We start from the raw sequence: 16,890 nt of genomic DNA on the forward strand, positions 1-16,890 counted from the left end.
TTTCCACGAACTTTATGAAGAATCCTCACATACTGATGTGCATATCTACCCTACCAAGGAAGTTGCCCTTTTTATTATAAATAAACTATATGTCAAGTTCAGTAAAGTAATTCAGGGCTGATGTGGCTGATGTGGGTTTAAGCCACTGCTTACAAGGACATCCCATACTGGAGTGCTGGTTTGCATCTGGGCTGCTCCACTTCCAATCTAGTTTCCTTCTAAAGCACTTGGGAAGGCAGCAGACGAAGGCCAAATGGTTGGGCCCCTGCAACCTCATGAGAAACCCAGATGGAGGTCCTGGCTGCTGGCTTCAACCTGACCCAGCCCCAGCTGCTGCAGCCATTTGGGGAATGAACCAGCAGATGGGTGATATCCCTCTATTTGTCCTTCTCTCTCTGATGTTCTCCTTTTCAAATAAAGAAATCTTTTGAAAAATAATAATGCTTAATTAAAAAATAAAAATCCTGAAGATTAATTTTATTTTCATTATCATGATACTTAGAAATCAAAAATTCTCAATCAAGTAAAATAAACATTGTACCTAATTCTTTCTTTCTGATATAGCTGAAACTGCATTTTCTAGATGTGTTAGTTCAAATCAATCAAAAAAAATTCTGGGACAAAAAAATCCTGTATTGGGGGCCTTTAGTGCTGATCTTTTGCATCTTAATTAATGGTTGTCCATGACCTGGAGCACCAAGTATTGCACTTCTGGCATTATTTGTGGTTGGCTGCTATTCAATTAATTGAAATTTTTTGCTGTGGCAAAAGAAAATGTGAAATGGGGGCATTTATAACCATGGATACCTGATTTTTATTTACGGTCATCAAAAAGAAATTCTACATATACAATAGAGCCACAGCATCTTCTAAAGTCAGGAGTCAGAAACATCTGATTCTCAAATATGCTTTCAGGTGTGTTGTATTCTATTGTGTGTGTGTGTGTGTGTGTGTGTATTTTTCCTCCATAAAATAATACTCACAAAAAATTTTACTGTGTCATGAAAAAAAATCTGCATTAAAGTCCATTAAACAATTGCTAATCAAATAATACTCCTGGATGCTCCAAATGGTACCAGAGCTGAGTCTGATGTTAGCTTAAGGGCTAAATTATATTTTGGCTTAATTTTCATATTTAGGGAAACCAATTTCATAATTGGTAGGTGTGCAAATATGCTGGTACTTCAAGTTCTTATTTTATAAGGAAAAATACACTAGGAAATTCTGTTTCGCATGCTAGCTGAAATAAGAGCAAGTCAATGGCATTCTTAAGTACCAAAACATGTGTTTTCCTATATATAAAATTTTATTTTTTAAAGGAAAAGAATACATGGAAGAAAGAGGATTTTGTGTTGTTTTGTTTTTTAAGAAGGCTGTCTTTTATGAAACTTTGATTTACTGTTCTTTACTGATATTAACTGACTCAAAGAAAACAGATCATTATACATGCCATTTTCACATTGCTTTTGGTAGGCAATATCAAAAGCAACACTGGCTAGTATTTAATCACTGCTTTGTGGCAATATGCTAAATGTTTTACATACTGCGTATCTCAGTTTGCCTGGGCTTCTGTAGGAAAATACCACTGACGGGCTGGCCTTTTAACCACGGAAATTTCTATCTGAGAGCTCTGCAGTGTGGGATGCAGAGATGGAAGAAGCCACAGACCAGGGACTTGGGGAGGGCTGGCTTCTTGGTGCAGACCGACACTGACTCTGCTCTTTTCCTCGCGTGGCAGACGAGGGCATGGGATCTGGCTGGGCTTGTCTGTCTTTTTGTTTGTTTGGTTGTTTTTTTGTTTTGTTTTGTTTTGTTTTTTAATAAAGTCACTAACAGCATTCCTGAAGTCTCCACCCTCATGACCTAGACACTTCCCCAAAGATGACCTCCTCCCCTCTCCAATCGTGATTACACAGGATTCGGTTCCAACTTAAGTTTTGCCAGGCTACTAAGTTCAGTCTATAGCACTATATCATATTTAATTTTTTTTTAAATCTGCTTTTTTACTTTAAAGGCAGAGTTAGAGATAGAGGGAAAGAGAGGAGAGACAGAGAGAGGTCTTTTATCATCTGGTTCATTCCCCAAATGACTGCAACGGCCAGGGTTGGGCCAGGCGGAAGCTAGCAGCCCAGAACTCTATCAGCATCTCACATCGGTACAGGGACCCAGATACTTGGACCATCTTCTGCTGCTTTCCCAAGCCATTAGCAGGGAGCTGGATCATAAGTGGGGCAGCTGGGACTCAACCAGTGTCCATATGGGATGCCAGTGTTATAGTTGACAGCTTAACCAACTATACCACAATGCCAGCAACCAGATGTAATTTTTATACCAAACCAGTGGAAGCTTAGCAGAAACCTAAGTCAACTGGAGTGGCTTCAAATAAGATACCCTAGGAAGGCCTGTTCCCAAGTCACTGTCATTCCCCAGACCTGCACAGGTGCAGTCGAACTTGTGGGTTTGGGAACGGGGGTAGTCAGTTTTGGCAACATGGGCATGAGTGATAACAGGACTGGTAGAGAGTTTTTCCCAGAAGAGGTTCTTAATAAAGTTGTTAATATCAGAAAAGTTTTCAGAAAAATATCTTGGCATGTTTAGCAAGTGTAACTTGAAAATAATCTATTCTTCAAAAAAATAAGCAATAAATAATTGTTATGCTGCTTAGGAAAATAAATTTACTAAAAATGGTAATAATAATGGGATATATTCATTTTATTTCCCCCCAAAATTTTCAAAATTACTTTGGTATGTTTTCTAACATTTTATAAAGCTATTGAGATCACAGGGCATATCTCAGAAAACTGATCTCATTTTGTTGTTTAATAGATCATCATCTGCTTTTCAAATCAATCCTTACTACACAAGTAACCATGGTTTACACTGACAGATGAGACAGGTAGGAATCTAACTAAATAAATCAAAAAGTTGGTGACGTTAAAATCAGAACATCTCAATATCATCAGCTTTTTTATATACACTCTTTCTATTAAAAAGTATTTTCTGAACTTTAAATAATTAAAAGATCATATTGGTAGTCTGTTAAAAAACAATATATAAACACTCTGATATCCTACCATGGAGTAAATAAATAGATGGAAAAAATTGAAAAGCACTTGATTTGATGACTACAGAACATCAAACAATAAGCAATTATTTTGAACAACAATTTCCAATGGGAATGAGCTTTCCACGGGTCTGCATTGTGTCCTGGTGCCCCACTGCTTATAATTACATATGTGTACTGCAACAGCACAATCGTTAAATTCAAAGCTGAGCTTCCTTGACAATGCAGGAGAACTTTACAAAGGATGAATGTGATTTTTTTTTTCATTTCCCTGCTTCTCCCTTCACTTATTTAAGCATGTATTAATTAACTCGTTCTGGCAAGTGTTTAATAAACATCGACCAAGGGCGTTTCTTTGGTGGTATAATGAAAATTCTCTTTTAAAATGTCGCATAATATTTTATGTGCAATTTGACTCTGTAAACAGAGTATCTAATTGAAGTTTTTAAATGAAGGCAATCAAAACTGATAAAACATCCAGCATCCCATTCAAGCACACTGTCTTCCTTTTTAGTGTGAGTTTAAGTTGATGGTCTTAAGAAGATGTCCCCACCTTCAACAAGCAACCTCTTCTACTGGTCTTAGGGAGAAAGTCTTCAGTGTCCCACTGCCACTGTGAATGGTTGCATGAGATTTATTAAATTAAGTTTCTTCAAAGTTATTACACCAACATTACATGAGAAGCATTTATTTAGCAGATGAATGATCTGCAGATAAAATGTTACATAAAACACACTGAATGCACAAAGCTATCCAAACAGCCAGGGGGCTTCGATTGCTTTTCCCCATGACAACTTGGTGTAAAGAGTTAACACCTCTGCAAATACTGCTACACTTTTGCGTGAGAATTTCCATGGTAGCTTTTCCATACTAACAGGCAAATGACTGAAGCACATAAAAATAGTATCTGAATCATTATCCATTTTTGCTGTGTATGTGTGTGTGTGTGCGTGCACATACACACACAAGTGTATTGTGGGAAAGGTAAGGCAAGTGGAAAAGAATTCATTTTGCTCGTAATGCATTGATTGACCTGAAGCAAAAGATATTTTTAGGGAACCTTTAAACTCTTCATCTTTAAATTATTCATCCTTTTTTCCTTTTAGAGATGCTGTAAACAACTCCAAAAAGCAAAGCTTTGAATACAAGAATTGTCTGCAAACCCTAAGTGACTGGCTCTCAGGATCCTGATAACCATAAAGCTCTTCTTTAATGAGTACGGATTCAAAAACAAAATCCTACAGATCACTTTCTTCAGACTGGGGTTCTATACCTGAGCTGACCAAAGATGGGGACAGAAAGTCTCTCACTCTGCTCTAAGCTGTACATCAGGAGCTTGCAATCCAGAAGTGGAAACCACTTCTGCTTTTGTAAAACAAAGACATAAAAATACAGTGGGACCCTGACTCCACAGGAGCCTGCCCAGTTCTGGTTTACTTAACAGGCACATGTGGCTCTTATGCCTGTTTCTTTTCTTTTTTTTAAATAAATATTTGTTTATTTTTATTTTAAAGGCACAGTTACAGAGAGAGGGAGAGAGAGACAGAGAGAGTCTTCCATCTGTTGGCTCGCTCCCCAAATGGCTGCAACAGCCAGGGTTGAGCCAGGCTGATGCCGGGAGCTCAGAGCTCCATCCAGGTCTCCAGTGTGGGTGCAGAGGTCCAAGTACTTGGGCCATCTTTCACTGCTTTCTCAGGAGGATTAGCAGGGAGCCTGATTGGAAGTACAGCAGCTGGAACTTGAACAGGTGACTGTGTAGAAAGCTGGTGTCACAGGCAGTGGCTTAACACTGGCCCCATATTTGTTTGTTTTTCTTAAGGAATAAAGGTGATATGTCGGTGCCCATTTAACACTTAATTTCTGAATTTCTTTGGAATTTGGAAGAAAAAGTGGAGTGCCATTCATATGGTACCCCAATTGAGACCCCAGCACTTTAACCTTTCTGATTTAAAGATGAGGAAATTTGAACTACATTGTATCAAGTCCCTTGCCAATGCCTCATGGTTAATAAGTACTAATTCTGGGATCCAAATGGGAAAATCGGTTCCAATGTGCTTGTAACCACAGGGCTCTTCTGTCCTAGGTGTTAACATATTGACCCTAATTTCATACATGAGAAACAAATGCTCAGAGAGGTGGAATAGTTAGGAGGAGGGGAGAGAGAAAGAGAGAGATCCTAGCTCTACAAATACCCCAGAACAACATATGACAGTAATTTTCCTTGTATTTATTCTACACATCCCATGCTTTCTCAAGCCAATTACAGAACAGAACCTGGGCTCTTCCTTAATAATTTCAGATCATCATTATGAATATCTGTGTGCTGCATTTGCACCATGGTGATACCCTCAAGTACTGTGAAGTACTCACACGTTCTTCCTTCCTTCCAGTCGCTAGTACACCATCGTTAACTCATGCACTCAGTCCTTCTTAGATCTGGGGGCCATGCATTCATCCCTACATGCACTTACTTTACAAATGGATTTCTGGTGTCACTATGCCAAGCACTATTCTTGGCACATGATCATAGGACTTCCTGAGACTCCCACAGCCAGCCCCTGCCCCATTCCATTCTGTCTTCAGTTCTTCTGCCTGCCTTTGCAACCACTCTCTCTGAACCTGTCAGCTAGTCCTTCCCACTCATATGGATATACTTCAGTCTCTAGCATTCCTTGCCCCATCCCTTCAGTTTGCTGGGGATTAGAAACCCAAAGGCAAACTTGTTCAAATTTTGTCTGAAATAAGAGTAAATATAACCCAGAGGCTGTTTCCATGGGCAAAATACCAGTGAGATAATGGATGTGATGGTTAAGAAGAAGCCTCAAGAGAAGTTGGGTTTATCCAATTCCTGCCACTCACGAGTTGTGTACCCTTGGGTGGAGCATTCAGTCTCTCTAAAGCAGAGGAGAAGAAGGGTCCCATCACAAAGGATTATTGTCAGACTTACATGTATCTAGAACATTCATCCCATTATCTGCTATGGAGGACATTTGTTTGCTCTTCTTACTTAGCTAAGACACTGTGTGACAACTATTTTTACCTCTCCAAAACCTACACTGCAGTTATTTTTTAGGGGAGTCATGAAGACTGAGTTCTCAGGTCGCAGCTATATTGAGAGCTTGTTGTGTGGGCAGCAGCCTGGCCTGGGATTCTTTGCAGTGGGTTCAGAGTGAGGACAGCTGCGTTTGATGTCTTGCTTAGGAAGTGGCTTCATTGCATACTTATTGCATGGCCTTGCACATGTTACTCAACCCCTCCATACTTCAATTTCTTACCTTCAGGAACCGAAAGAATATTATCCACCTTATGGGACTGAGAATTAAATGAGAGCACCTTTGTGATGTGCTTAGCATGGTGCCTACCACACAATAAGCTCAGAGGTGGAATACAGCAAATGTAATAGAGCAATGTTATCATTATTTGTGAGTTAGATGTCATATAATTGGTAAAAAGATTTAGACATTATATCAGCATAAATAAAACATTTCCACTCATCAGAACATGCGATATAAGTGGAAGCCTTTAAAAATCATCTGTGATATGCCAAGTTCACAATTACTTAAGGGTAAACCCAATCACAGGACTCCTTTTGCACTTTAATAAGGTTAAATCGGCTTTGAACTCCTCATTCCCAATCAGACGCCCTTGCCTCCTGCTGGCCCACTGCTCCCAGACACTGCTCTCAGGCTGCCCTTCCAGTGAGTTGTTCAAAGAAGAGAAGATCATTGAAATCATTCACACTAATTGGTAAATGGTTTTTTTTTTTATATTGTCTGGTCTTGTTTAAGCTTCATTGTATTTCCAAAAGAAGTGATGTATTTCCAAAGAAGTGATGCCACTGCAAAAAAAACTAACATATACACAGAGAGTAATATGAAACCAAGTGTTTCATACATCTCTGAAATCTAAACATATCGTGTGCTACAGAATTGTTTCAAATTCATGCTCTGAATAGCTCATTAAAAGTATGAAATGCTTTCCCTTCTCTTGTGTTCACACCAATAAATCTTTAGCAGAAAAGAGAGGGTCCACAAGCTCAAAGGCCCTCAGGGTCCAGGCAAAATGCATAAAGGAAGGGTTGGTGCTGTGGCCTAGCGGGTAAAGCCGCCACCTCCAGTGCTGGCATCCCATATGGGTGCTGGTTCAAGTTCAGCTGCTCCACTTCCAATCCTGCTCTCTGCTATGGCCTGGGTAAGCAGCAGAAAATGGCCCAAGTCCTTGGGTTCTTGTACCCACATAGGAGATCCAGAAAAAACTCCTGTCTCCTGGCTTCAGATCAGCACAGCTCCGGCCATTGCAGCCATCTGAGGAGTGAACCAGCAGATGGAAGACAGATGGAAGACCCCCCTCCCCAACTCTCACTCTCTCTCTCTCTCTGATATATATATATATATATATATATATATATATATATATATATCTGCCTCTGCCTTTCTGTAACTCTGCCTTTCAAATAAATAAATAATCTTTAAAAAGAAATGCATAAATGAATGAAGCCATCAGGTCCAAGAACCAAACAAAATGGCAGTGAAAGTGAGATGGCAAAAGGTCACCATGGGGAGCACAGTGAGGAGTGGTGGGAACGATAGCAAGCTGCCAGCACCTGCAAAGTGTTGGGAGGTAGCTCTCTGTACTCCAGAGATCAAGTTCAGGAGAACTGCTGAGGTTTTGAGTTCATCCGAAAGTGGGACCTGCTGGGCCTTTGAAGAGTAGTGATTGACTTAAGTTTCTCAACTGTAAAAAAAAAAAAAATGTACAAGAGGAAAAATGTGGTCCTAAGGTGGCCTATGTATATCCTCTACTCTGGTTCTTTGACAGAGCAGTCATAGCCATGGTCATGTAACAGCCAAGACCTCACATAAATTCATGTCGTTTATCCTCACAACCATCCTGCGAGGTGAGCACTGTTAATATCACCCCACTTCATAGATAAAGAAACTGAGGTACAGATTGATCCCGTTTATGCACTAGGTATCAGGCAGGGTTGAGATTTGGGCCCCACTTCTGTGTTCTGATTCTTCCTCTCACAATAAGATAGTTCGGACTTTTCTGCTATGTGGAACATGAACTTTTTCCACAACTGGAATTCAAGTTGTGTGTGGTTGTTTTGTCCTATGTGAGTATTTCAAAGCAAATATTCCTTGAGCCTCGACTACATATAAAATCCCATTTTATGTGCTGTAACCCATTTGATTTTATCTTCATTAATGCAATGTGTGGAATGTGATTTGAGAGCAAGGATAATATTGTTGAAATAGCTTCATCTGGAGATACATCAGTCTGCAAACAGATTGGCATATTATCCACAAATATAAACATTTACAAATAAAATCAGGCATCATTTGATGACTGTTGCCATAATGATTCATTGGCATAAAAGCAATGCTACGTGGTGAGAAGTGCCAAAGCTGTTTGACACATTTCAGTGGAGTTCATTACACACACAGAATGGAACCAATTTTACTCAACAGTGACTTTGACATTTACAGAAAAATGAAATGGAGGTTTAGAAATGAAGATTTCATGTGAAACCCCTACCAAAAATTTTAAACAGGTTCTGTCCTTTTGTCACCACTTCTAGAAGATCCACCATGTACTATAGGTATTTTTAAATGTTTATTTCCATCCACTTGAAGGAGAAAGACACAGCGAGAGCAAGGGTGAGAGTGAGAGAGATTCATCCACTGCTTCACTGCCCAAATGCCCACAACAAGTAGAGCTGGGCCAGGCCAAAGCCAGGAACCCAGAACTCCAGCCAGGTCTCCCCCTTGGGTGGCAGGGGGTTGAGCACTTGAGACATCACCCACTGCCTCCCAGGATACATTAGCAGGAACCTGGAACAGAAAGTGTGTGTAACCTGGACTCAAACCCGCACTCCAGTATGGGAAGAACATGTCCCAGGCAGTGGCCTAACCCACTGCACCGTAATGCCCACCCCTACAGGGACATTTTTATGCACAGCAGGTGACAAGCTATTCAAAACAAAGGCTCTTGGATAATCAGAAATTTTATCCTGAGCAAACTTAATTGGCTACAAAACTCTTCTCTCAGAATATATCATACGGATACCTTTAAAGATTTACTTTGTAGAAAGGCATTTGTCCCTATAGTGTCATTCCATTTAATTCATCCTAACTTGCAATTCTGTTTCTTTGACTTATTTTTAATAGAATTGTTAGTTGTTTTTACATTTTTTAATTTCTTAGGCAGAGAGAGAGACAGAAGATACAGAGAGAGGAAACCCACTTCCTGGTTCATTCCCCGAATGCCCACAACAGCTGGGATTGAGTCAAGCCAACACTGGGAACCAGGAACTCAGTTCAGGTCTTCCATGTGAGTGACAGGGGTCCATGTACTTGAGCCATCACCGCTGTCTCCCAGGGTCTACATTAGCAGAAACCTGGAATCAGGAGCCAGAGCCAGGCATCAAACCTGAGTACTCCGTTATGGGACGCAGGCTTCCACCAGGCCAAATGCCTGCCCTGATTTGCTACGTTTAATGTAGTAAACACCATCCTCATCCTCACTGTACCCAAAAACAGAGAGTGTAAATTTGTTAAGTCAACAACAGGAGTCACTGTGCACTTACTCCTCATGTAGGATCTCTGTCCTTAATGTGCTGTACATTGTGATTTAATGCTATAACTAGTACTCAAACAGTATTTTTCACTTTGTGTTTCTATGTGGGTGCAAACTGTTGAAATCTTTACTTAATATATGCTAAACTTATCTTCTGTATAGAAAGAGAATTGAAAATGAATCTTGATGTGAATGAAAGGGGAGAGGGAGTGGAAAAGGGGCTGTACTTTGGAAATTTATATTCATTAAATAAAAGTTAAAAAAAAAAAACAGACAGGGATGAGAGAAATTTCAGGCCGAGGGTTTGAAGCATAACAGAGTCAGGAGAAAGGCTAAGTATTAGTAAATCACCAGCTGCTTTCTACTCCATTGATTATGCACTGTGAGACATTGTGCCAAGAATTAATAAAAGGTTTAAAAGGTTTGTCATACACATGCTAAAGAGTGCTTATGAGTTAGGGTCACACAGGTGTATGCATAAGTCGTTCAATGGGTTGGGATGACTTCAATGTAGCCACTATAAGGGGTCCTCAAAAATTCATTAAAATACATATTATGCAAAAACTATACACAGATTTCAAAATTTTTGTACAAATTAAACTCACTTTTTAATTTCACTTTCCAAAGCACTTTCACTTTTACAGAAATATTTTTCTCTAAATAGCATCATTTAAAGTAGCATGTTACAGTGTATATATGAACACCATTTATCTGAAGAAACATTTCACAATAGACTTTAAAGCATTCTCTTCCTATGGTAAACAGTTAACCTGCATTAATAATGCTGTTTTACTGATGGCTTGCTATGCTTTCAATGCCAAAGTTAAGGCTCTGCATACCAAAGACTGAATGTGCTTGGTTTAATTTGTAAGCCTACGTAGCAGTTTAGTCACATTATACTGATTAGAATTAATCAAGAACATCAGAACAAAAGTATGCCAAGTGTGAATCCTAAAACTTGAACATAATTATATTGCTTTCAAACCTGTCTAATATTTACTTATTTGTTTGCCTGTAAACAGTGTGATGGGATCAGTATCTCAAAACTACATAATACAGTTGAGTCTTTGAAACTGTTACCAAACATAAGTCACTGGAGAAGCAATTCAATCAATGAGGAAATTTTTTAATTAGCATATTAATTATTTGTGAATAAAAGGTGATTTCAAAGTACTCTAGGGAACTTGAAGACATTGTAGTTTGTCTTCTCATTCTATGAATACTATGAATATTTCTACATTATTCATTTCTAATAAAAATATAGGGGAAAGGTTTTGCTAATCAAAAGAAAACTTCAGCCCAGCTTCTGCATTAATTATCACATATTCTAAATTGGAAAAGCTTGAATTAATAAGGTCCAAGATCAGCCTAAAAGGCACACATTTAATAAAACCTGGACTTGACTAAGTAATCTTATGCAGATTAAAGTTTATATGCATATTGGCTAACAGGCAAATAAACTGTCAAAGTACACAATTATCAATGCTTTGTGGGCCCTTTCCCACTCTCCATAAACATCTTAATTACCTTCCATACATCACTAAAGTGAGGCTTCTGCAAATATTCAAGCTTATTTTCTGGATCAACCACTTATGCATATCAAATTTCAGAGCACACAAAGGACTATATAAAGGAAATGGAAAGTCTCCTCTAAAAAAAAAATCCAGACCCCAACAAAAATCAAATGTAGAGATGTGGTATGTAAGTCTGTTAAGACCATTGCTAGAGAGTTATGAGACCATAATTAGGCCATTCATTTTTCATTGTTATAGAGCTGTTTCTATTTCTAACCAATTTGCTCTTAAGACCAAGAGGTCAGGGTGAGAGAAACACATATCTGTTTGGTTTTGCTTCTTTCCCTTCTCACTAGCTAAACTTTCTGGTTCTTTCCTGACTTAATAAGCATGGTTGCAATTTCAGAATTCAGTACCTGCCTGGTGACTTGCAGTTGACTTCCCAACATCTACCAAATGAGCCACCATCACCACAGTCCTTCTCCTCCTGTTTGTCTACTGCCCAGGAATCCACAGCTTCCCACACTTTTCAAAGTTGTCCTGCATCTGGGCCCTGCCCTTCCATTGCTTGAACTCAGGACCATTGAGTTTTTGCATCTCAGGCCATGGTTAGAGTATATAAAAATTATGTCTTTGTTATATTTCATGTTTTGTGAAGTAAAATCTAAACTATGTACAACATTCACTTTAATTGCAGCAAGTTTTCATCTGATAAAACACTGGGATCAGGTCAGCATGTTTGTTACCAGTGCCATGTTTACAAGGCAGAATTACTAAATTGAAGCTAGTTCTGATTTTTGCTCAGCCTGGATAAAGGGAAGATGATTTTTTTAATTTTAACATAATAAAACAGAAAGAGAAAATGACATAGGTTCTATGAATGGGTCACTTTCCAGTGAACTTTCCTTTTTGCCTTTCTTCTCCTTCATACAAGCAGGTGGTAGGAATGCGGTATCTCTGCTTTCTCTGTGACTATACTACACTTCTGTTAAATAGCATGTTAATGCATTCTGATTTTAAAGCTCTTCTACTCCTTAATTTTAAAAGAATTTTGACTTGCTGGAGATGATCTCTAAACAACAAAAACATACCTGGGCCTAAAAGGGAAGTAAGTGGTCTTCCATGAGCTTTTAAAATGTGTTACAGATGGATTACATGTAATACAAATGGCAATAACAGAATAACATAATAAGTGTCACCACTTATTAATACCTCTAAGTGTCAGGCATCATTCTAAGTGCTTTGCATGTAATGACTCATTGAATCATTGCAACACCCTATGATGTAGATACTATAATTTTCCCCCTAATTTATGTAAGAGGAAACTGAAGTACAGTGAGATTAAGTAATTTTCTCAAGTTCACAGAGACTAAGTTGCAAGAAACTGTATTTTGTGTGTGTGTTTATTTATTTTTACCTACTTGAAAGGCAGAGAGAGAGAGGGAGAGGGAAAGGGTAAGGGGAGGGAGAGAGAGACTCTTCCAGTAACAGAAAGAAAACAGTCATAACAGCTGTGTCTGAGCCAGGCTGAAGCCAGGAGTGAGAAACTTCAGGCTGGTCTCCCATATGGATGGTAAGGGCCCAAGTACCTGGGCCATCATTCATTGCCTCCAAGGCACACTAGCAGGAAGCTGGATCAGAAACAGAACAGCTGGGACCCAAACAGGCACTCCAGTATGGGTTGTCTCTGCTATCGCAAGCAGCAGCTTGACCAACAGTGCCACAACACCAGCCTCAAGAGCCCAGATTTAAACCCAGGCAGTCAGGTCACAACACTGCTGAACTTAACCACTAATGCAATCCTGCCTATCAAGAAGTATTAAAGAGGAATTGCTAAGTTACACACCCAACAGTTCAGAAGGATTATTTTAACCATACCATTTCACAGAGAAATGTAGTCCTCTAAAAAGCCAGCAATAAATCTGAGCAGATCATAGTAATTCAGTTTTACATTTTGAATTTTTAACAAGGCCTCACCCTGTCAAATTAATACAAAAAGAACTGGGTTGAAGCAAAACTAGATGTTATAGCATAGTTGGAAATAACTGCTTAAATTTGCATCACTTTAAAAGCTCATTACCAACTCAAGGAAAAAAAATGAAATACTTGACATTTTGGTATCTGTGATATTAAAAAGAACTAATATTTAATATTCAAGTGGCAACAGCTTGTAGAGTTTGCACACAACACCCACAGGGATCGATTTTCCTTTAAAATGGCCTTTAGGAGTTTGCCTTTGAAAGAGCTGACACCTCCATTCTCTTGCTTCCCTCTTTCCTGCCAGCGCCATGGGGCACACGCAGAGTGCAGCAGCAGACATGTAATTCTTCACCGCAGGATTTGTCTTTGCAAGTAACGGTGAATGTGGGAAATTAAGAAAAATGTAATTTCCACCAAATCAAGCTCAGTGTAATCTCTACTCCCCAAATTGAAGAGCTGCCTTCCAAGGGCTTTTCTCCATATGCCCTTTCAGACCCTTTAGAATCTGCCCATGAGGAGACAGGAGAATCATGGTCACCTAATTGATCATCGCTCATTCCACACATCATGACAAGTGTACTGTCGCCTGGCGTTTTTCCAGCATGATTAATTGTCACAGTCCTAATTTACTCACCTGTGGAATCCTCAACTTCCCCAGCCAGCTGTCAAGAAGATGCATAATAATGGAATAAAGGTTTTAAAATGTTGAATCTTCTGAAATATTCCACTTATCATCTACCAGAAAGCTTTCACTAAACCATGTATTAGATGGCTGTAATTACTCATTGCTGGGGTGAAAACAAGTAAACAAAACAAAACAAAAACCTGATCACATTTACATTGACCTGATAGAATAATAGGAATTAAGTAAGCCAATCTTTTCTGACACAGAGGGAAAAATACTGATCACATGACCTAAAATGTGTTTATCAGCCTGATTTGGAGTGAACATGCCAGTTCAATTCCAATTAGGTTCTACCACTTCCTGTTTGTTCTGGTGCTTGTTAGTATGCTCTAAGAAAATTATTTTCTAATATCAAATATTCAGGTAAATTCATTGAGTTAGTGTCTTCCAAAAAAATTGGGAAAGTTTAAGAAGGAGATATAGGGGTCAGCACTGTGGTGTAATGGGTAAGGCCACCACCTGCAGTGTCTCCACTGCCCATCCAGCTCTCTGCTATGGCCCGGGAAAGCAGTGGAAAATGGCCCAAGTTCTTGGGTCCCTGCACCCGTGTGGGAGACCCGGAAGAAGATCCTGGCTCCTGGCTTCGGATTGGCCCGGCTCCAGCTGTCACAGTCATTTGGGAACTTAACCAGAGGAGGGAAGACCTCTCTCTCTGCCTCTCCTCTCTGCGTAACTCTGACTTTCAAATAAATAAATAAATCTTTTTAAAAAAAAAAAAGAAGGAGATATAGGCATATTTGACTTTAACTGCATATGCTAGTAAGCCAATTTGGGGTATTTTTGCAAAGAAGTCTGGCTTCAGGATTTCTTAAATAGTAGGTTGTGTTCTTGAAAATTAATGTTTGCCACAGAAAATTATTACCAATTGAGTACAACAGCTGAGTTTTCTGAAGATATTGCCACAGACAGCTCGCACTGTGCTACTGAGATATTTCTAATGCATCTGTGGAAATCACATGCAAACTATTTAACCACTGTTAAATTATATGCTTAACTGCTTATAAAGTAAAATTTTCCAATAAAAGTCCAGAATTTCCTAAAGGAATCTGAATACAATTGCTCCTTCAATTCTTATATTCTGTGAAATACAAATTCTATAGGTTGTTCATCGATCCATCCTGTAGTATTATACAGGAAAAAAATGTTTCTGGTCAAGCTTAGGAAATACTGGATTAAATACAGGCTTATTATCATCACTGAAAAAATCTCACTTTCAGAAACTACAGTATGTGAATATGCATTCTGAAGAGAAACATAAGGTTTTTTCCAACCTTATTTGACCCAGACTCGTTCTACCACAGCACATCTCTGAAGCCAAGAGTCTGCAGACCAGCCTCTGCCTTGACTCATGCCTGGCACATCACAGGTGCTCAATACACTCTGGTGAAATTTCAACATCATCCCCTTCCAATTGAATTTAAATTGCCTGTGATAGTCTTTGCCTTAGATTTGTTCATGAGGATAAATATGCAAATAGAATCAGAAACACAACCTCGTTTCTTCTAACCAGATCTTAGCCCACATATCCCAAAGTAAAAGAGTAGTGAAATAATCCGTTCTGGCATGTTGACCGGTAGCAATGCTATTACTTAAAACAGGATTTTTTAAGTGATAGAAAAGGAGAAAGGAAACAGCAGCTTCCTACGCGGCATGTGTCTTCCACTTAGCAGATCTGAAAGACCATTTTCCTCATTTCAAAATTGATAGCCAACTCTTTTTTGTTGTTGTTTTGCTATTCGGATTTCTGTCCTCTTTTTCCAGCCTATTTGCTCTAACACTGAATTTTAAGTATCTCTAAAAATGCTTGATATGTTATTATTCTTTCCAGATATCCTCTGAGAGCCAAGTGGAGAACATTAAGGAAGAAAAGAGAAATGAGGCTGGATACAGTGCAGTGAAAACAGGCGCTTCAAGGACAGGGGACTCCATACCCAGAGACTCGACTGTGCCATCAGCATGAGAACTTACCAGTACTTCTTGCTGCTCTTTTGGGTTGGTCAGCCCTACCCAACTTTCTCAGCTCCGTTATCTAAGAGGACTAGTGGTTTCCCGGCCAAGAAAAGGGCCCTGGAGCTCTCTGGAAACAGCAAAAATGAGCTGAACCGTTCGAAAAGGAGCTGGATGTGGAATCAGTTCTTTCTGCTGGAGGAATACACAGGATCCGATTATCAGTACGTGGGCAAGGTAGGATTCCTTTGGGCACTTTGACAGTCTGGGTTTAAAAGCCTGAAGAAGTTACTTCTTATACATAGAAGGGAGAGGATGTGCACTAGTCCCTCAGTAGAGTAAGAATTTTTGCTTATCTGGGAAGACTTTTTCTTTTCTTTCCACTTGAGTAGTTTTGGGAAGAAGACTATAGCAAAAAGCCGAAAAATGTTAGCATCACAACAAAGAAAGAGAAAATGCTCCTGTTGCAAATGAAACACCCACAACCATCTGCATAGGATTATCACAAATCCTTTAATTTTTACTTTAGCTTGAAAAATGTAGCCCAACTATTCAACAAAGTAGGGTGTATTAAAATAGGAATGGAGCGATTAAGCTATAAGGAAAGAAGGCAGGCTCCTTTTTCTCATTCTGAAGGCAGGCTTTCTGTTCTTGACTCCTTACGCCAGGTTCAAGTTCATGGTTTCCTCATTCTGCTACCTAAGGTGTCTGTTTTCTGAGCAAATGGAGTCCTTTGTTGTCAAAGCCCACCATGGCCTTAGATTTGGGGGCTCCTGCTGCTGCTGTTGCTTAGCCCCCCCTCAAATAACTGGCAAGAGCCAAGCATCTCAAAATTGTGATTTAACTGCCGTGAGGTTTACAAAGGGGAAAAATGGTTATATAAAGGTGCTATTTCTGAGTATCATCTGACCATTTTACTGACTCTAGAAAGTAGAGTGAGGAGGCATGGCTTATTATAGCTTGTACAGATTACCGGAGCTGAGTCAGGCTAACAGCCTGGTTAGACTATCATCGTGAGGTTTACAGAAATTTGACCATCAGCTACGTTCTTGCTGCAGAATACCTGCAACAGCAACGATGTGAAAGAAAGAACAGGGTTACAAGTTTGTACCTAGTAAGTT

At 39.3% G+C, this 16,890-nt stretch overlaps 1 protein-coding gene and 1 long non-coding RNA gene across 5 annotated transcripts in view; one reads left to right on the forward strand and one right to left on the reverse strand.

Moving 5' to 3' along the window:
* Nucleotides 1-16,890, forward strand: part of CDH6 (cadherin 6) — a 144,176-nt gene that overhangs the window by 61,014 nt on the left and 66,272 nt on the right. For all 4 annotated transcript variants that reach the window (XM_051853547.2, XM_051853546.2, XM_008262090.4 and 1 more), the window contains exon 2: nucleotides 15,651-16,006. In XM_051853547.2, coding sequence (XP_051709507.1) covers nucleotides 15,779-16,006 — 228 coding nt within the window. In that variant the 5' untranslated portion in view covers nucleotides 15,651-15,778. The remainder of the gene's footprint in view (nucleotides 1-15,650; nucleotides 16,007-16,890) is intronic.
* Nucleotides 1-16,890, reverse strand: part of LOC138845173 (uncharacterized) — a 196,232-nt gene that overhangs the window by 36,458 nt on the left and 142,884 nt on the right. The window lies entirely within an intron of this gene.

The sequence above is a fragment of the Oryctolagus cuniculus genome, chromosome 14, assembly GCF_964237555.1.
Source record: "Oryctolagus cuniculus chromosome 14, mOryCun1.1, whole genome shotgun sequence".
Taxonomy (NCBI): Eukaryota; Metazoa; Chordata; class Mammalia; order Lagomorpha; family Leporidae; genus Oryctolagus; species Oryctolagus cuniculus.